The 18,553-nt window shown below is 37.4% G+C and overlaps 9 protein-coding genes across 10 annotated transcripts; 4 read left to right on the forward strand and 5 right to left on the reverse strand.

Moving 5' to 3' along the window:
• Positions 1 to 1,000: 1,000 nt before the first annotated feature.
• Positions 1,001 to 3,146, reverse strand: LOC17885177 (protein trichome birefringence-like 6). Its single transcript, XM_006290928.2, has 5 exons — positions 2,357 to 3,146; positions 1,939 to 2,131; positions 1,664 to 1,854; positions 1,430 to 1,588; positions 1,001 to 1,348 (listed from the first exon to the last, which is right to left on the reverse strand). Exons 1-5 carry the CDS (start codon positions 2,971 to 2,973, stop codon positions 1,039 to 1,041), a joined length of 1,470 nt encoding a protein of 489 aa, XP_006290990.1. The 5' UTR covers positions 2,974 to 3,146; the 3' UTR covers positions 1,001 to 1,038.
• A 398-nt stretch (positions 3,147 to 3,544) lies between these two features.
• On the forward strand, positions 3,545 to 4,698 carry LOC17884894 (probable cytochrome c oxidase subunit 5C-1). Its single transcript, XM_006292095.2, has 2 exons — positions 3,545 to 3,640; positions 4,240 to 4,698. The coding sequence occupies exon 2, from the start codon at positions 4,251 to 4,253 to the stop codon at positions 4,443 to 4,445; it is 195 nt and encodes a 64-aa protein (XP_006292157.1). The 5' UTR covers positions 3,545 to 3,640; positions 4,240 to 4,250; the 3' UTR covers positions 4,446 to 4,698.
• A 305-nt stretch (positions 4,699 to 5,003) lies between these two features.
• LOC17886655 (calvin cycle protein CP12-2, chloroplastic) lies at positions 5,004 to 5,643 on the forward strand. The gene has a single exon (XM_006292711.2). The coding sequence runs from the start codon at positions 5,073 to 5,075 to the stop codon at positions 5,466 to 5,468; it is 396 nt and encodes a 131-aa protein (XP_006292773.1). The 5' UTR covers positions 5,004 to 5,072; the 3' UTR covers positions 5,469 to 5,643.
• A 17-nt stretch (positions 5,644 to 5,660) lies between these two features.
• On the reverse strand, positions 5,661 to 6,997 carry LOC17885821 (bZIP transcription factor 53). Its single transcript, XM_023782287.1, has one exon. It carries the CDS (start codon positions 6,416 to 6,418, stop codon positions 5,978 to 5,980), a length of 441 nt encoding a protein of 146 aa, XP_023638055.1. The 5' UTR covers positions 6,419 to 6,997; the 3' UTR covers positions 5,661 to 5,977.
• A 1,396-nt stretch (positions 6,998 to 8,393) lies between these two features.
• On the reverse strand, positions 8,394 to 9,957 carry LOC17887153 (F-box protein At3g62430). The gene is made up of 3 exons (XM_006291109.2): positions 9,088 to 9,957; positions 8,764 to 8,910; positions 8,394 to 8,684 (listed from the first exon to the last, which is right to left on the reverse strand). Exons 1-3 carry the CDS (start codon positions 9,955 to 9,957, stop codon positions 8,394 to 8,396), a joined length of 1,308 nt encoding a protein of 435 aa, XP_006291171.1.
• Positions 9,958 to 10,378: 421 nt separating this feature from the next.
• On the reverse strand, positions 10,379 to 12,097 carry LOC17886184 (F-box/LRR-repeat protein At3g62440). The gene is made up of 3 exons (XM_006293043.2): positions 11,118 to 12,097; positions 10,904 to 11,041; positions 10,379 to 10,824 (listed from the first exon to the last, which is right to left on the reverse strand). The coding sequence occupies exons 1-3, from the start codon at positions 12,018 to 12,020 to the stop codon at positions 10,534 to 10,536; spliced, it is 1,332 nt and encodes a 443-aa protein (XP_006293105.1). The 5' UTR covers positions 12,021 to 12,097; the 3' UTR covers positions 10,379 to 10,533.
• A 260-nt stretch (positions 12,098 to 12,357) lies between these two features.
• LOC17884852 lies at positions 12,358 to 13,771 on the forward strand. Of its 2 annotated transcripts, XR_002833751.1 has the most exons (4): positions 12,358 to 12,638; positions 12,952 to 13,101; positions 13,493 to 13,578; positions 13,664 to 13,771. XR_002833751.1 is itself a non-coding variant. In XM_006290227.2 (3 exons), exons 1-2 carry the CDS (start codon positions 12,539 to 12,541, stop codon positions 13,074 to 13,076), a joined length of 225 nt encoding a protein of 74 aa, XP_006290289.1. In that variant the 5' UTR covers positions 12,358 to 12,538; the 3' UTR covers positions 13,077 to 13,101; positions 13,493 to 13,688. The 2 variants fall into 2 exon arrangements, 1 of the variants encoding a protein (XP_006290289.1); XM_006290227.2 differs by having other exon boundaries at positions 13,493 to 13,688.
• Positions 13,461 to 15,758, reverse strand: LOC17884912 (pentatricopeptide repeat-containing protein At3g62470, mitochondrial). The gene has a single exon (XM_006290249.2). The coding sequence runs from the start codon at positions 15,756 to 15,758 to the stop codon at positions 13,965 to 13,967; it is 1,794 nt and encodes a 597-aa protein (XP_006290311.1). The 3' UTR covers positions 13,461 to 13,964.
• Positions 15,759 to 17,246: 1,488 nt separating this feature from the next.
• Positions 17,247 to 18,285, forward strand: LOC17885591 (universal stress protein A-like protein). The gene is made up of 4 exons (XM_006292148.2): positions 17,247 to 17,521; positions 17,619 to 17,728; positions 17,858 to 17,976; positions 18,077 to 18,285. Exons 1-4 carry the CDS (start codon positions 17,350 to 17,352, stop codon positions 18,162 to 18,164), a joined length of 489 nt encoding a protein of 162 aa, XP_006292210.2. The 5' UTR covers positions 17,247 to 17,349; the 3' UTR covers positions 18,165 to 18,285.
• The last annotated feature ends 268 nt before the right edge of the window (positions 18,286 to 18,553 follow it).

The raw sequence follows: 18,553 nt of genomic DNA on the forward strand, positions 1-18,553 counted from the left end.
TAAACTATCTACAGATTTCTTTTTTATTTTCGTCATTATCTACAGATTTCTTACCACCTCAATTTTCTTTCAATCTCTCCATATATTATTTTTCCGAACTAGGAAAATTTTGAATTCCAATAATAAAACAAAGCAGAAGAAAAAGGGCAATAGCAATTACCCTACGTAAGAAACAAGAAAATAATGAATCTACATGTATTAAATAATATATCAATTATCAAAAAGTGCATATGAAACTACTATATTGGTCTGTTATAGATTTTATTATATATATAATGTTACATATAATAAAGATATTTTAATTAAAATCATTTAAAAAAACTAACAAATTTGTCAAGCATATAACCAAAATTTACTTATGAAGATTATTCTTCCATTTATTTTGTGAAATATATTACAATAGAAATTACAATGTGTTTTTACTAAGTGGTGTAATTTACATAATATGAATTTTCATCTCTTTAATTAAAATACAATCATTGTTATCTACCACATAATCAAATATACAAAAAAAAAAAAAAGAATTTTCAATCTTTGATATTTTCCAATATTTAGAAAATTGAAATGTATAACAAATAACAATGGCACTCTCAATACACAAAAGAGAATAATAACATTAGATTTACTAAAAAAACTTTCAATGATACTGAAATTCTAAATTTGTAAGCATATGAAGAGGAGGTTTCACAAAAATGAAACTAAGAACCGTATATATTCTGGTTTATAAAATAGGAAAATCAAATATACAGTCTCAAATTCTTGAAATACAACTTTAATTCGAATGTTCCAAAGAATTTTTTTGGGTTTATCATTAGTTTTTTTTGTCTTTTTGGTTTGGTCTAATTACCGGTTACAGATTTGTAGATTCTTCAAAAAATCAAATGTGAAATAAATTGAAAATTTTAGGTTTGTTTCTTGTATGCTCATTTCGGTTTTCAGGTTGTTTTCTTCAATATGGTTTTGTTTTGGTTTGGTCAAAACCGGATCGAGCTTCCCTATATTAAACAAACTTCTTCTGAAGTAGTTTGTAACTGTATTTTATCGTTTATGGAGCAAATGAAGATAAAGGAAGTGATTCCAAGTATCAGGAACACCTGGGAGACACCAATGACTGCAATCTTGGACAGCTTTTGAACGCCGATTTTCGGGTTTTGTTCCGTAAATAGAAGGGTGGGCGTCAATTCTGTACTGAGATAAACCGCTAACGTTCAAGAGGGTTACTGAAGTTCTCATCTGCTTCAGTACTTCCTCAACAATGGAGTTTTTGCTCGAGTAGCTCGGTTTGAAGGTTTGGTTCAACGGCATGTTGGCTTCTCTGCAATGACCTCCTGAGTTCCATTCTCCTCCACTGTCCAAAGAAGCAATACAGAAATAAATAATGGAGAAATATGATGGGTCTTTAAAACCACACGAGAGACAGGACAAAAACCTGAAATGAGAAGGTGCAGCGCTTCTAAAGAAAACCCGAGTTTTCTTTGGATCGACATTTTTGTCAACCCATGATGACCAAGTCTGCAAAGCTTTCTTGAAAGCGGTTGATACATCAAGTTTAGGATGAATCAGGTCTCCTTCTTGGTAATAGTTGACCCTGCAAACTCAAACTAATCAATCAAGATGTTGATTTCATTCTTCTTCCGAATTTTTAAAGTAAAAAAATACTGACCCGGATTTGGTTTTGTAATGAGACCACCAATGAGCTGTATTGAACACTAGAATATTAGCACCTTTCCATCTTGAAGAGCTTCGATCCATAGCATCGATTCTAAGAGTTTCTCTTCGCTTCTTTCCTATTCTTGCTCTACCCTCACGAACCAAGAAATGAGTAACATAGAATTCCACAGTGCATTTATAATCCTAATCAAGTACACAAATATAACATAAATAAAAATCACAAATCTAAACACACAGTTATGGACCATTAAGATTATAGCCATGTACCGCGAAACGGAAGCTATAGTTCCCTTTCTCTTTGGTGATTCTCCGGTTGTGGGTTTCGTAGACTTTCTTGGGATCTTGAACAGCTTGAAACAACAAACAAAGCATAGATTCCCACTGGTTCCTATTAATTGAATCTCCAACGAACACTAGCCTCTTCCCTCTAATCATTTCCAGCATTTTAGTAGCATTGAACCTAAACTCACACATACCAAAAATAGCCACAATTTCCAAATCAGGACCACGGAATGGATGAAAAAAGAGTTAAACATATACTTGTAACTATCTCAAAACCATGAACTGATCAGTGGAACTATGAATCCGAATTATCAGTCACTATCACCAATCATTACCATCCCACTAGGTAGATCTTAAGGCCAAAGAGGAAAACAACAAAATTAGAAAGAATGAAAAAAATAACCTGGGAGCATCACAATCTTGAGGCTCCCATCTCCAATTCATGTAACTAAGATCCAACCTTCCATTGGTTTGACAACCAAAGCCTTCATCGATAAAAGGACAAGACGCATTCGTGTACGATGGATAGTCACTATCGTAAACCCACTTCCCTTTCGTAACATCACACTCTTCGATTCTCTTCTTCGTCTTCTCTTCACCACTGTCGCTCGGAAGTTCAATCACTTTAACCGAAGTTAAATTAGCAGTAATTACCTCCTTGTCTTCCTTAACCAAACCCTCGCCGCGAACCTTCTGCTCAAAAACGGAAACTTGCGAAGACCCGGAAGTGTTATCGGGAGGATTAATGAAATGGGTAGAGATCAGAACCGTCGGGCTTGCTTGAGGTGAAGGAGAGAAATCGGAGATGTGGAGGTTGTTGTTGTTGTCAGTAACGGTAATGGCTGCTTTAGGGCTTAAATCGATATGGAAGTTAGAGTCAGAGGTAGGGTAAAGAGGAGAGTGGGATTTAATTAAGGAAGAGGAGAAGAAAGTGAAGAAAACAATGGCGGAAGAGATTATGGTGATGATGGATACTAAGACCCTTGTGGATTTCACAGAGAAACTCCTTTGTCTCTCCATATCTCTCTCTCTCTCTTTATGTTTTCTCTGTAACTGTTACAAGTGTTAGTGAAGAAGAAGAAGAAGAAGAAGAAACAGTCTCTCATTAATTATCTCTGTAATGAGAGAGATATTTGAATATGGAAACGCTGCTATCTGAGAGAAAGGGATTTGAAAATTGGAGTCGACAATGGTGGTTGAGTTCGTGGGGTATAAAGAAAAGGATTCGGTAAATGGATGATAATGACATTCTTACAAACTCGTGAGCTCATGAAATTACAATTATTATATCATAAACGGAGAAGAGAGATAGGAAAACAGCGAATATGTTTTTTTTTATTTTCTTTAAAGCAGGATTAGTGTTATTGACAGATTGGATTTGGAGTTTAACGTGATGGTGGGACACTTGATTTGGACTTTCGCTGGAGGAACACGAGCCTCCAGTGGTTAGTTACCATCTTTCTCAATTCTCTTAAATTACCGCCTTTTTATTTTAAGAATATATGGTAACAAGAGTCCAGGCCCATACATTTCGGGTTTTTCTGAGCCCATGTAAAGGCCCAATAAAACACGGATGGAAATGGAGTTATAGAGAAAGATTCTCTGCTTACGCAGCTTCCTTCAATCACCATTTCGTTTTCGTCGTGCTTCTCTCTCTCTCTCGCTCATCTACGCAGAATCTGACTCGGTATACTCGTATTCTCCCTTTTATGATTAATAATCTCTTGTCTCCTTTGATTTTCGTTTTAGATAGGTGGCGGATTCTGAAGTTACGATTGATTTTTTTCCCATCAGATTCGGATCGATTTCTCTTCTTTGTAGTTGGGATCGATGTGATTAGGATCGGAAAATATATGGTTTAATGGGTGCTATTCTGGATTTAATTCACGTATACTTGTGATTCTTTGATAATTTTATCATTTTCTTTGGGATAGATTTGCCAATTTCATTTCGTGTTTCAGTATCTGTATTCTGTCGATTAGGGTTCTGTTACCATTTGGGTCATAAATTCCATGGCCTTTGATTCTTCAGCTGAACAGAGTATGTCATAGAGTAGATTATATGGTAAATAGATCGAAATTTTACATGTGTGTGTTTATATATAGACTCCAATGGCATACCATGTGAGGAAAAATTGCTTTGATAACTTAATTGATCCATGCGAGAGTGTGTGATTGTGTGTATGTATCTATAGATAGATGTTTATTGGGTTTCAATAAATTTTCCCCCATAGTGAGGTTCTCAGCTATGTTAACATTGACTGTGTATGCTTAATACTTATGGTAGGTTGAGAAGAAATGGCAGGACACAAGGTTGCGCATGCCACACTGAAAGGCCCGAGTGTTGTCAAGGAATTATTTATTGGTTTGGCACTTGGTTTAGCTGCTGGTGGTCTCTGGAAGATGCACCATTGGAATGAGCAGAGGAAAACCAGATCTTTCTATGATTTGCTTGAGAGAGGTGAGATCAGTGTTGTTGCCGCTGAAGAGTGAATGGGATTGCCTCTCTCTCACCCTCACTCAATGTTGTTGCCTCCATTTTTCTGTTTTTTTTTATGGTTTCTTGAGACATCTCAGATGAGTGACCTGAGAAAATGGTTGCTTAAGGAAATAAACAAAACTAAGATCGGATTGGAGATTTGTTAACGTATTGTTTTCCGGGGATACATGGTTAAACTTCAGACATCTTTTTGACTTTTCCTTTGAAGGATGGGTATTTCTCAACCTTTTTGTGTGTTCTTTTTCATTCCCATTGTCCAATGATCCGATCATATGAAGACATATTTAATATTTTGTTTTTTGGTAAAATATCTAACTAGCACCAGTGTTCCTAGAAAACGGCTTGGATGGCTGCAAAGCTTCAACGTCGTACTGCTACATAAAAATACTTGTTTATCGAGATAAATATATCGTATTTCGATAGAAAAAAATAAATATCACAAGAGTTTTTCAAAATACGTGGAACTTTATTGATGGTTAACAGAGGATAAGAAATGGGGTTCACAGAATTAAAATCCACGCACACTTCATATATCTCATTCCCTCCCATTTTGTCTGAATTATCTTCTTTTTTATCAAGGAAAAGTATTCAAAGGCTGTGTGTAACTTCTCCTTCCAAAGATGGCAACTATTGCTACTAGTCTTAACATTGCAACTCAACGTGTCGTCTTCACCAGCGAGAATCGATCGGTTCATCTTACAGGTCCGGTCCGTTTGAACAATCCGTGGAACCTAGGGTCAAGAACAACGAGCCGGATGGTTAAATTTAGTCCGGTTAAGGCAGCACCGGAAGGAGGAATATCGGATGTAGTGGAAAAAAGCATCAAGGAAGCTCAGGAGACTTGTGCGGGGGATCCTGAGAGCGGGGAGTGTGTAGCTGCGTGGGATGAGGTTGAAGAGCTTAGCGCAGCAGCTAGCCATGCTAGAGACAAGAAGAAAGCTGATGGTTCGGACCCTTTGGAGGAATACTGCAAAGACAATCCTGAGACCAATGAGTGCCGTACTTACGACAACTAAAGGAGGTAATCCAGATCATGTTCAGGATTCCTTTATTACAAAATCTTTGTTCCGGTCGATTTGTCAATTTGGCAGATGTAATGTAATAAGGATGATGTCTTATTAAGACTTAATTTAGCTCTAAAAACATTGTAATTTGGTGTTCCACATACGAATACAAAGGACAGAATCTCAATAGAGGCAAAGCGCAGAGACCAATAAGTAAGCTTGAATTCAATAAGAAATACATTAGCCACCAATTACATGACAAGACGGCACATGACTAGAGGACTAGGGCTAAAACCAAACAAAGACCGGACAAACTGAAACAGCAGAAACCAGAGACAGAAGGTACTTATCAAGATTGTGCTGACGGACATGATCCACCAACACAACACAAGACTCATTCACCAATGACACACTAATTGTTACAAAACTCGGAACCATCACAAGAAAAGAAAAGAAAAACCAACAAGAGTAATCAGACCAAAGACTCGATCTCAATGCTACTTTGGATCCGGAATCATTCCTCAGCAATCAAACATATCAGCAGAAGCCCTGATCGGTTGCATAGGGCAAGGCATCTGCCAAGGGTTCTGCATAGATTCAGGGATCTCAGGAATATCCAAAGCCTGACCACTAATCTCTTCGACCATCTCAAGGACAGAGTTCAACGATCTCAACCTGTCCGTCAACTCCAAAGCCTGAGCTCTCAAGACATTGTTCTTAGACTCCATTTCAGCGTATTTCTTAGAAGCTTCATCAACCTGGTCAGTGATTTTAGCGTTGTCGTTCTTGAGAACAGTGACTTCGTTGATGAGATCACCAAGCTGCTTCTGCTTCCTCATCCTTGACCGGCGAGCTGATTCTCTGTTAGAGATCATTCTCTTCCTCTTCCTCTCATCCGTCACAGAGGCGTACCTCGGATCATTATCGGATTCAGGACTTGTTTGCCTTTGCAACGACCCCATTTCGTTGACTTTTTTTTTCTCACCCAAAATTAAAAAATTACAATAAAATATTCTTCTTCTTCTTCTTCTAGATATCTTTCGTCCTATAAAAACCCCCCAAATTCTTACTCAAAACTCCCGAGATTACTAATCTATGAAAGAATAAAGTTAGATCAAAACGAAAATTGGAACGAAAAACAAAAAGATGAGATGGAGAGCGATTACTTCATGAGAAAACGTAGGTGTAGTAGAGATAAACGACGGAGAAAGAGTGTAGAATTCGAATCCGACGAAACAGGATTGAGTAGCTCATAGATTCATTCCTATATTCTTTTTTTCAAAATTCCCAAAACCAAACCCTATATCAGAACAATCCCCAGCCAAATTACCCGACGAGAAAAAATAATAATAATAATAACCTAAGAGATCTAGATCTAGATCTGAGGACAGAAGAGAGGGATAAGAATCAAAGAAAGGAGATGAATTATCTTAGAAGCAAGGAACGGAGCAATCGAATACTTAGCTGAATCGACAAGAAGATAAACGCAAAAAAGCTTTGATATGAGATTCAAAGGCCAAACGAAAGAAGGCGATGAAGTAGTCCCAAGCTATCCTTTTAAAGGCGAAGATGATGATGAGCTGGCCAAGGTTTTTTCTTTATTTTTTAATACAATTAAATGGAAGATAATAACTTTTGGCTAATCTTTTTATTTTTTAAAATTAAATTGGAGACTGACGCCAGCTGTGACGCCAGCTGGAATTTTATAAAGGGGAGCACGTTTTGTTGTTGTTAAAAGGGAAGTTTCTCCGTCTCTTCACGGATGGAATATTCCACCAAGATGCCTCCTCCCCTAAGAGAAATATCAAATGTGTATGTATATTCTGAATAATATGAGTTATATATTCTCAACTTTTGAATATTTCCTTCACGAAAGCGATGTCTAACACACAGTTCATAAGCGTAAAAACCCAAAAACGACCATTAATTATAACGAAAGCCTAGCTACCAGATGTGTGTCTATTAAAAAAAATCATATGCGGCTCTCTTTGGTCAGAAACAAATTAAAAATGATGACGCGATGGTTACATCATTTTACCGACAAACACACAGACAGAGTTCGGAAGTTATCTCATGGGCTTTTTGTAATAGGCTTAGTTGATATGATGGGCTTAGCATCTCTCTTACTTACTCGACTAAAAAGTAAAAACGACAACAACCAAGGTGAATTTGAAAAACGTCACGTTGTGTTCTGATTCTGAACAGTCTCTCAGTCTCATGATGAAACAGCCAAACAGGTTTTCAAACAAACGGACCCGATATATGGCAAATAATCTGGTCTGGTAGGTTGCTGATCCTATCATGCTTTCGTAAACCCTAGAGAACACTACCTCTCCGGTAAAACAACTCTCTTCTAATCTTCAAACCCTAACCCTAAGCCCTAAATTGATTTGCTTTGGATTTGACCCCAAATCAAACAAACAAAAACATATGATTTGATTTGGACCAGTTTTCAAACATGACAACCCAAACCGCTCACTCAAACCAAAGTCAAATCTGAGGATATATAGCGTTTTAAGTCAACCATATAGATGGCGTGATGATGATCATATCTACTACATACATACATCAGTGAGACGTACACGATTTTTAAAAGCTTTTTAATCCTAAACACAAGAGTTCGGATGTTAGCTCGAATGACTGGCCTTTGATTCCTCTTATTTAATGGACATTGCAAAATATCTGAGAAATTATCTCTCTTGGCAACAATAGACATAATGTAGCGTAACCTCTCTCCTACAAAGTCGAGTGTTTGAGGCACAAAAACAACTAGTCAGAGATGAAAAAAAAAGACAGAAAACTGTTCGATTCAGAACAATATCATGTAGGAAAGATGCAAAACAAATAACACTTCTCATGTCAACCAACAGGAACCACGTCTGTTTCTTTTTATCAGATCTACGAGTTCATGTGTGAAGCAAACATACTCTAGTTTGTTCAATCGAACGTGACCTGGACTTTGCATTTGGATGAAGCTCTCGGAAGCATTAAGAGATCCGCCAAGATCTGCACCTTTTTGTCATTTCTTTCCTCAACGTGAATTTCCAACAGTACCAGACACTGCAAATTCTCCAAGACATGCTTTAGTTGCACCATTTCTCCGATCTCTCCTCTGAAATTAGTTATCTTCAGGATCTCAATAGGGCAGGACAAAAGGAAAGAATAGTCCTCCAAGCATTCGCAAACAGATTCTAAATCCCGATAGTCTTGACAAGCATAGTGCAAATCCTGAAAAAGAGACTTGATGAGTACCTTATAAGGGTTTGACCATAGTATATGGTTTGTTCAATGAACTTTTTGGTCATACCTCAATGGTGAGAGTCTTCAGATTTGGAGATTTCTTAACAAAACGTTTTAGAGTATGCCAGCAGACATCTGCTTCAGTTGGCATATATAAATGAGTCATGTTTTCAAACACTGTTTCTGTGGCTGCTTCCCTGCAGGCCTCGAACAGCTGGAACATAATAAAAATCAACAAGTCAGTCATCAACGGGCAACATATGGCTCAAAACTTTAGTAAACGTTCCAATGTCTAGCAAAATTGTGATGAATGGTTCCCTACGTTATACTATTTGTTAAGCTGCAGAAACTTATTAAAAGAGTAAGGAAAAAATCAGTAGAGAACACTTGCCAGCGCTGTGTCAATAAAGTCTAAACGCAGAATCTGAACGTTTTTCAACCCCTTGAACAGGTTCGTTGGATTGGTATTATTCCAAAAAGTCATCAGATTAAAATTGAGCTTCGCTTCAACAAGGGAGTCGAGATTAACAACTGGAAACTCGTCATGAATATAATCAGAGTATTCTAAGTAGGCAAGGCTGGGAGTATCAAAACTAATTCCCTTAAACTCATAGTCTTCATAATGTTCTGAATACCTACTACGCCTTATAGTAAGCCTCTTAAGCGTCAAACTATACACAGTGCGAGACCATTTCCAAAACTCACAGTTAAATCCATCAATGACTAACTCCTCAAGCACAGGACAAGCAGAAAGAAGCCTTTGGAAGGCACATCCATCAAGACCATCAAACCGAACTGAATCAAGAAGTAGAGTTTTGAGAGAAGGAAGCAAAGCATTCTGAGGGAGGATGCCGATAACAAAACCAGACCCGAGTTTCAGTTTCACAACGGTCTTGCAAGTGAAGATCTGAAAAGGCAGTGAGTAATCTCCTTGGACACTGATGTACAGTTCAAGATCCAAGACACCACAGTTGAACACATTGCGTAAACAATCGTTGAGAAGAGTGAACTGAGAAAAATCCAAAGAACGCAGCTTTAGAGAGCATCTCCTCATACGGTGACTGGCATTTCGAGCGACTTCTTTGAGACTTTCACTAATGGCAGACGAAGAGGAGGAATCAACAAAAACATCAGTCGTTAAGAGGGTGACGAGATTATTCCATCTCTTGGAAGCACACTTCAAGCACGCAGCATCTTTTGCCGAAAGGACAGAGATTACTTGGAAAATAAGTTCATCTGGTAAATCACTGATCCTATCCATACTTTTTCACAAGAAAACCGAAGCGTGATAGAAGATGACTAAATTCGATAAATTCTTCGCACTCGAGAAGCAAAACTGAATCTTCAAAGAGAATTTGACGAAGAATTAGAGCGGAGTCATTTTCTTGAAAGCAGAGAAAAGAGAGGAAGACGACGACACGAGCAAAGAAAGTTTGGATTTTTTTTTTTTTTTCAATCAATTTTGCTCTTTTTATATGCTCCGATACAATAGCTTTTCAGCCAATCATTTTACGCCAGCTGTAATCATTCCCTCCCAATCCAAATTCCGGTTCACATTCCGTTTAAATTTCTAATTATTTTTGGTTTTTTGGTGGAAGGAAATTTCTAATTATTTGGTAGAACATAAAAAGAAAAAGCTACCAAACTGTTTGTCCAAAAAAAAAAAAAAAAGCTACCAAACTGAAAAAATTGTTATTTCAAAGAAAAAGAAAAGGACACAAACTTAAGCAAATAACTTTGAGATGAGAAGGGGGAAAAAAGCATAAAACACAAAGCGCTATGCAAACCAAAGTTTGTAGTAATTTTGCCAAATCAACCAACAGACCCTTAAGCGAATCTAGGAAACGATCTCAAATTTGCACTGAGACGAAGCTCTGGATAGCCTTTGCAGATCTCCTATGAGTTTCACCTTATATTTACCTGTTGCTTGAGAATGAACCTTCACCAGCTTAAGACATGACAGTTTCTCCAAGAAATGTTTCATTTGTATCAATTCTACCGGAGAACCATAGTAATCATTTATCTCTACGACCTCCAAAGGGCACGACAAAAAGAATGAGTACTCTGACACGCACTCGCAAACAGAGTCTTCTTCGCAGTAATAGAAATTCTTATTGTGTAAGGGACCCTGAAACAAGACGGAAGAGATTGAGATTCAAGATTAACTCATGAGTATCTAAAAGTTATTTTCGGTGTTGCAGTCATACGTTGATCTCAAGCGTCTTTAGATTAGGAGATTTCGTGATCAGCATTGGCATAGGAGACCAACAGAAGTTAGAAAGGCTAACATATAAAGAAGACAGCTTTTCAAACACGGGGAGTGCTTCACGGAAGACATAAAACATCTGAAACATAAGAAAACCAATCAAAGACAGCATAAGAATTACACCTAGCAATATTTTCCAAATAGAGTACAGTTACCTTTGCAGTCATAATGGTGTACAAGTTGAGAATCTCAACATTCTTTAGCCCATTGAGCAGATTCATTGGACGAAAGCGTTTCTCATCCCCTTCCCCCCACATATAGTTTTCTTCCGGACAAAGATAGAGAGTAGCTTCAACAAGGGAGTCGAAATTAACATATAGATACTCTCTTGGAACATAATCAGAGTAATATAAGTAGGCAAGACCCGGAGTATTGAAACTAATACTCTTAAAATCAGAACCATCAAAAGAATCCCACTCGTTACGCATTATAGTAAGTCTCTTAAGGCTCGAACTAGACACAGTGCGAGACCATTTCCAAAGTTGCCAGTTGACACCAGATATGGTTAATTCCTCGAGCACCGGAGCCGCAGCAAGAAGCGCTTTGAACGCACAACGACCAAACTCATAGAACCGAACGTAAGAAAGAGAGAGAGTCTTGAGCCCTGTAAGGAGGGCATTCTGAGGGAGACTGTCAATAGCAAAATGGCACCCTAGTGACAGTTTAGTAACTGTCTCGCAAGTGAAAACTTCAGAAGGCAGTGTATAAGCTTCTACGCCATTTATCCGCAGTGTAAGAACCATGACACCTCGCTTGAGCACATGGCGTAGACAACGGTTGATACGATCATACTGAGCAGGCTCGGTATCCTCATCAAACCACCAGTTTAGAGAGAACTTGTTAACACGACAAGTGGCTGGAAGAGCTAATACTCTGTCCACAAAATCCGTAAGACTTTCTCCATCCTTGACAGAACCATCAAAATGAAGATCTGGTACGATGGTGAACAGATGATGCCATCGCTTAGAAAGAACCGTCGTGAACGCAGCCTCCTTCGCCGAGAGAAAGGACCCGATTTGGAAAACGATCTCGTCTGGAAGATTGCTGATTCGATCCATACTTTAGCAAACCCTAGAGTGTAATCTTCAGTGTAATCTTCAAACCCTAGCCCCTCCCCAGTTAACCTCTTTCGTAATCTGGGACAATCCTCCATGCGCAGGACCACAATGCATATATATGGATTAATCCAATGAAAACTTGCCACGTGCGTTCCCTGGTTTCGTTTTGCCGCTTCCTGTTCGTAAACTTAACCGCCAGTTGAATTTTTATTTTTTTTGTCCTGCCTGAACTGGTTTGCCCAAACCGACCACATAACCAAAGCATGAGACGACAGCGTTTTGATGTTTTTAACACGGATGCTAATTGACACGTTAGTTAAATGTAGAAGAAGAAGAAGAAGAAGAAGAAGAAGAAGAAGAAGGACATCAGAGTAAATTAAATTACGACCACAGTGAGAGAACTAAAACCCTTCCGGGCAGAAATTAAAAAATCCTCGAGGCTTTGCTTCATCGGGAAAGTATTATCCTCAGGAGATTTTGAAATTTATGCGAAAAGTAAAATAGAAAGAGAGAGGAGGATGATGAAGACGAGGTTTTTGGATTGGTATTTGAAGATAGCGATCGGATCGGCTATTATAGGCGGAGGCATGGAGCTCTTCATGATCAAGACTGGTTTCTGTATAATTCCCATTTTTTCTCTTCTTTCTTGCTTTTTAATTTTAGATCGGAATTTTAGGGGTTTTGTTTTCCTTCCGAACAAACAACAATTGATTGCAATGGTTTCTGTGAACGGTTTCATTTCAACGATTTTTGGAAACTCTTGGATAGATATGTTTAACAATTTTCTGGTTTCTCGGGAGTTTCAAGCTTATTGATGTTGAAGTTTCTTACTTTCTTGTGTGGTTGTGTTGGGTTCTACAACACTACACTGGTTTGGGCTTTTTTTTGTGAAAGCTTTTTGATGAAATTGTTTTATTTCGGAAACTTGCAGACGACAAGGTTACTGTAATAGAAGCAGAGAAACGGGCCTGGGAAAATTCTCCTGAAGCTCAAGCCATGAGAGAAGCTCTTAATCCCTGGAGAAACAAGGACGCTGAAGCTAGCAAAACTCCATAGATCAATGAAGCACCTCTTTATTCTCGTTAAGTTCCTTTCACTCTCAAACTTGCTAATGCTGCTTCAGTTTCTTTATGTTTGAGAGTTAAAATGTTTTATCATTAATAGTATTTTTGCCAAATGTGCTAAATCCAGCATCTTTCACTATACTTCCATGTTATTACAAGATTTGAGATACTTACATTATAAAAGGATGCCAGACCATTAAAGATGTCTTTGTTTTCCTTGCTGCACCTGAAAATAATAGTCAGTTTTGCTAAAATGCTTTCACTAAATAGTGTACATTTAGACACATACGCATGTTCCTTTATGTATGTATATGTGTTTTGAAAGTTAAATAAGACCTCTGCAAACTATAAACCCACTGTCGTAAAGATATTACAATGAAATAACAGATAATGTAATTATTGTTTCAGACAAATGTTACAGTAGAAAGAGCAGAGACATGTTTGAGGCTTGGACTTTGTAAGTAACCCATACATGTGTTTGTTAAATCGAACAGGTGAGCAACAATTAATATTGGCAAATCGCTGAATTGTTATTTTTTTTAGCAAAGCATTTCACCTATGTTACAATACAAAAAGCAGAGACATGTTTGGGACACTATTTGAATGTTGGCTTCCTGATGCTTCTCGAGGAATTAGAACCTCAACTGTTGGCTTCAAGCAAACCCAAATGTGATCAGTTAAGTCCAAGCTGTGCAAGTGAAGTCAGGTTTTTTTTTTGGTTTTAATGTGAAGAAGTGAAGTCAGGTTACTTGATTGAAGTAAGATTTCTGGCTCAAAACCCCAGTAATTTGCAGATGAGCTCAAGTAGAACAATCTACCAATGAGCACAAGCTTTCTCCAAATGAGTGAGTTGAAAGATCCAGTTAACCGCCCCGAGTCATCAATCTTCCATGTATCTCTGTTTGAATTTCCTTCTGGTCATCTGACCCCATCTCGCAAAGATCTCTGCAGCAGCAAACTTACCAGAGAACTTAGCTCTCTGTGCCAATTCCTCAAATATCTCTGGTTGTCCCCCTCTGTAGAAATCAGCAGCAAACTTATTATAATCAATCAAAGGGGTTTTCATTCCTTTGTCAAGCATCTCCTCTAAGTATCTACATGCCTCTCTGGACTTCCCTTCACCTATAAGCCCTCTGATCAAAACTGTGTAGGAGTTATCGTCAGGACAAATCCCTTTCTTGATCATCTCGTCCCAAACTGCTCTCCCCATCGCGTAGTTTCTCGCCATGAAGTAAGATTTCATTATCATGTTGAATGTGTGTATTGATGGCTCAATTTCGTTCTGGATCATCTTGTTGTAGATCCTTGTGGCGTGTTCCGGCATTTTCTGGTTCGCCATCAGTTTGATCAGCGCATTGTACGTTTTGCCATCCGGAGGATATCCCTTTACTTGCATCTCCTTGAGCAGTTCGTAAACCGTATCGAGCTTCTTCTGAGTCCCGAATCCTGTGATCAGACACGTGTAAACCGCAGCATCTGGTTGCAGCCCGGAATCAATCATGTCATCGAAGTACTCAATGGCAGTTTCCATGCCCGACTGTTTGCAGAAGTCACGGATCATTATGGTATAGCTACGGACATTGGGGCAAGGTCCCTTGGATTTCATAACATGGAACAATTTGATTGCATCAGATTTTTTTCTGCTCCTCAACAAACCCTCGAGCATAACATTGTGAGCTACAATGTCAGGTTTCAAGCCCTGATCAATCATATCGTTCCAGATTCTAGCTGCTTCCATCAAGTTCCTCACGCGGCACCAACCATTGAGTAGAACAGTGTAAGTCATCATATTAGGGGTGAACCTCTCTTTTAGCTTATCAAACAGAACCTGAGCTTCTTTTCCAAGCTTAGCCCTCCCAAGACTATCAAGCAAACAATTAATCGTTTCGACACCAATTTTAAACTTGTACTTCTTCATCAGCTCAAAGATACCAACAGCCTTCTTCCTCTCTTTCGCAGCAGCGAAAGCTTTCATGGCTATAGTGAATGTATCCATAGTCAATAAACCTTTCGTACCCATCTCTTCAAGAACCGAAATCATCGTTTCGAACTGTCTAGTCTTTGCCAAAATACTCATCATGGAGTTGTAAGTTCTTGAATCATGAGCAAACCCTGGCTTCTCTGCAGCCCAACAGAAGAACCTAAAGGCAGGTTTCCTAGCATGACGGAACCGTTCTAAAACCTCTACAACCAGATCGTGAGATAAACCAACCTTCATTTCATCAAGAACAGCTTCCATGTTTCTATCCAACGCAAACAATTCATCAATCACTTTGCAGACTCTCTCTACTTCTTCGAGATTAGTACTACTTGACCCAACAACACAACTGACCCCAATTTCATCATTATCGTCTCCAGATTCAATTTCGTCATCACATCCATCACTAACATCAGAACTACAACTAGAGAAACCTCTAAAACCAAGACCCGCGTCAAGCACTACTGTAGAGGAGTGTGGCAATGGAGGATGATATATTATATAAGAATGAGACAGACGAGAGAAGGGAAAAGAGCTAGCACCGGAAAACCGAACTCCCTCTTCTCCTCTCCCGTCGATTACGCGACTTTGACCAGAAATGAATTCATCGGAGTTGAATGAAGAAGAGCAGATGAAGGGGAAACGAAGCCGTTGAAAGCTACGAGGAGTCTTAATGGAGCTTCTTCTCAAAGCCATGGCGCAGCAGCAGCCGTAGAAGCTCGACGGCGATTAAGCGAAGTTGGTGATTAACGGCGGAGCAAAAATCAATCAGACCAGAGGCCTCTAATATGGGCCTTAGTTTGATTGGGAATTCAGTTGACCCATTAAAGGCCCATTAGTTCGGTTACGTGTTCATATTATATAAACCTTTTTGGGTCACAAGGAGCAAACATTAAGGCGCCAACGCTGAAAGTGAAATAGATAAGGAAAGGTGTCAGATTTTGTCTTTGAGTTGGAAGGTATCTGTATGCATCTTATCTTCGTTTTAGGGTCGTCATATTTTCTCAAGTTTTTTTCTTCTTCTATTTTTTTGAGGGGACCAATAATTTTCAGATTTATTTGCTTCAATCATACATTTCTCTACCCTTACGTTATCTTTTGTAGACGTTTCTGGATATTACAAAACTGAAGTTCATAATTAGTCAATCAGTGTAAACATCAATCATCAATATTAACTATTAAAGGGATTGATGTAAAAAAAAAAAAAAAGGGATAATATATGAAGGACAATTGATGTTGAAAAGCATGAAATCCAATAGCCATGCCCATAATAACTACACAAAACATAAATTGTAGATAAGACTCACATCTGAGATAAAAACGAGAGTCCTTTTGTATTTGTAATCATATCATATGACATATATATATATATATACTAGCAGTTGACCCGCGCTGCGCGCGGGAGGTTTATATTTTTTTGTTAATTTTTTATTCATATTGTGATATTTTATTTCTTTTTAATTGATTTTCAAAACATATTATAGTTATTTTCTCTTGAATTATTATCTTTCAGTATTTAAATTTGGATTAAAAACATTTTCTTTTTAATCATGTTATAAACTAATATTTCACTTTCAATTTTATTTTCCCCTTTAAAATTTTATATATACAACTACATAAATTTTGTTTTTATTCTATCATAAATTTAAAATTTACTTACATTCTTAAACTCAGTAACACATTTAAAATTTTAAACTATGATCGATTTAAAATGAAAGTTGAATTATAGTATTACCACTAACTAATAAAAAATGAAAGTATTTCTTATTTAACATTTCATTTATTTACATAATTTATTTTTATTTATATAAATTTTCTATTAATTAAATAAGTAGCATAAATATGCACTAAATGAATGTTTTAAATTTATTTTAATGTAAAAAAATGTGGCTTAGGTGGATGCTTATGTGGCATCATGAGAAGAGAGAAAAAGTTAACTTTATATATATAGATATATATATATATATATATTCATATGTGGGTTGGGGTTTTATATCTTATCTTTACATTAACATTAAGAAGTTTAATCACCAAAGAATTTGTCAAATGTAAAAACTAGACAAGAGATAGTGTCTCTGCAAATATCTAGAATAAACAAAAACACTTAGTTCCAAAAAACAGGGAAATCAAGTGGGTTTTACCTAGCTAGGTACTTGTATAAATAGAAAACACAATCGCAATCTCTTCTTCCATCAAAAAGCCTTTCCTTCTTCGATCATTAGATATTTCTTCTTCTTGTCTTGTAATAACTACTGCAAGCAAACAAAAACTGTTTTTTTCGAAAGAAATGGAGGAAACGAAGGAGAGAAAGATAGTAGTAGCAGTGGACGAAAGCGAAGAGAGCATGGAAGCTCTTTCATGGAGTCTTGACAATCTTTTTCCCTATGGTTCCAACAATACCCTCATCCTCCTCTACGTCAAGCCTCCTCTTCCCGTTTACTCTTCCATCGATGCCGCAGGTTTGTCTTTCTCGTCATATCTTTTTTTACTAACTATCCTTACATATATATAAACCGTTTTGGCTTAGTATAAAGATTTTGTTTGGTTGATTTTTAGGGTTTATAGTGACCGGAGATCCGGTTGCAGCCTTGATGAAATATGAACACGAGCTCGTTGAATCAGTCATGGCTCGATCTCGAACCGTCTACCAAGATTTTGAGTCCGAAGTAAGTTAACTTATTTCTGTAGATTTTTTTCCATCACTTTGTCCTATGATCATATATTTAGAAACTGACTCATTCATTATTAAATAGTGAAATTTGACTAATGTGTTATTTAATAATAATAATGTGCAGATTAATATAGAGAGACGAGTTGGAAGAGGAGATGCAAAAGAAGTTATATGCAACGCAGTTCAGAAACTTAAAGCTGATATGTTAGTGATGGGGACACATGACTATGGCTTCTTCAAAAGGTAATTAAGGCTTCAATATTCTTTTTATAAGAGACACACAAAAATATTTCGATCATTTAATGGGATATTTGATATGGTTTGGTGTATGTTTCATTGATAGGGCATTGTTAGGGAGTGTGAGCGAGTATTGCGCCAAACGAGTCAGGTGTCCTGTGATTATCGTTAAGAAGCAACCTCAAGATAATTGATAACCTTATCATCATCATCATATGTCTCTGTATATTTGTGTATGTTTGATAGTAATTGATGTAACATTTCAATCAATCTTCGTATGCAATAATATATAAACATGACACTATGATGAAAAAATAAAACAGATTTCATAAAATTTTGCCGGACATATTTGCAATTCACATATTAATACTAAAAATAGTAACTAATTGTTCTATACCCGACTCCCTTCATACACCCACAAGTCACATGTTACTATTAATAAGTCAACTCATAAGTCAACGCACTCATACGCAAACGACGCCGTTTTATTTTTCGTCTGCGCCAACTAAAAACCCAATTGTTTGGATGGGTTCATACAAAGGCCCCAAGAAGCCGAGACTATATAGTATATATTATTTACAAA

This window comes from Capsella rubella, unplaced genomic scaffold (genome assembly GCF_000375325.1).
Source record: "Capsella rubella cultivar Monte Gargano unplaced genomic scaffold, Caprub1_0 scaffold_5, whole genome shotgun sequence".
Taxonomy (NCBI): domain Eukaryota; kingdom Viridiplantae; phylum Streptophyta; class Magnoliopsida; order Brassicales; family Brassicaceae; genus Capsella; species Capsella rubella.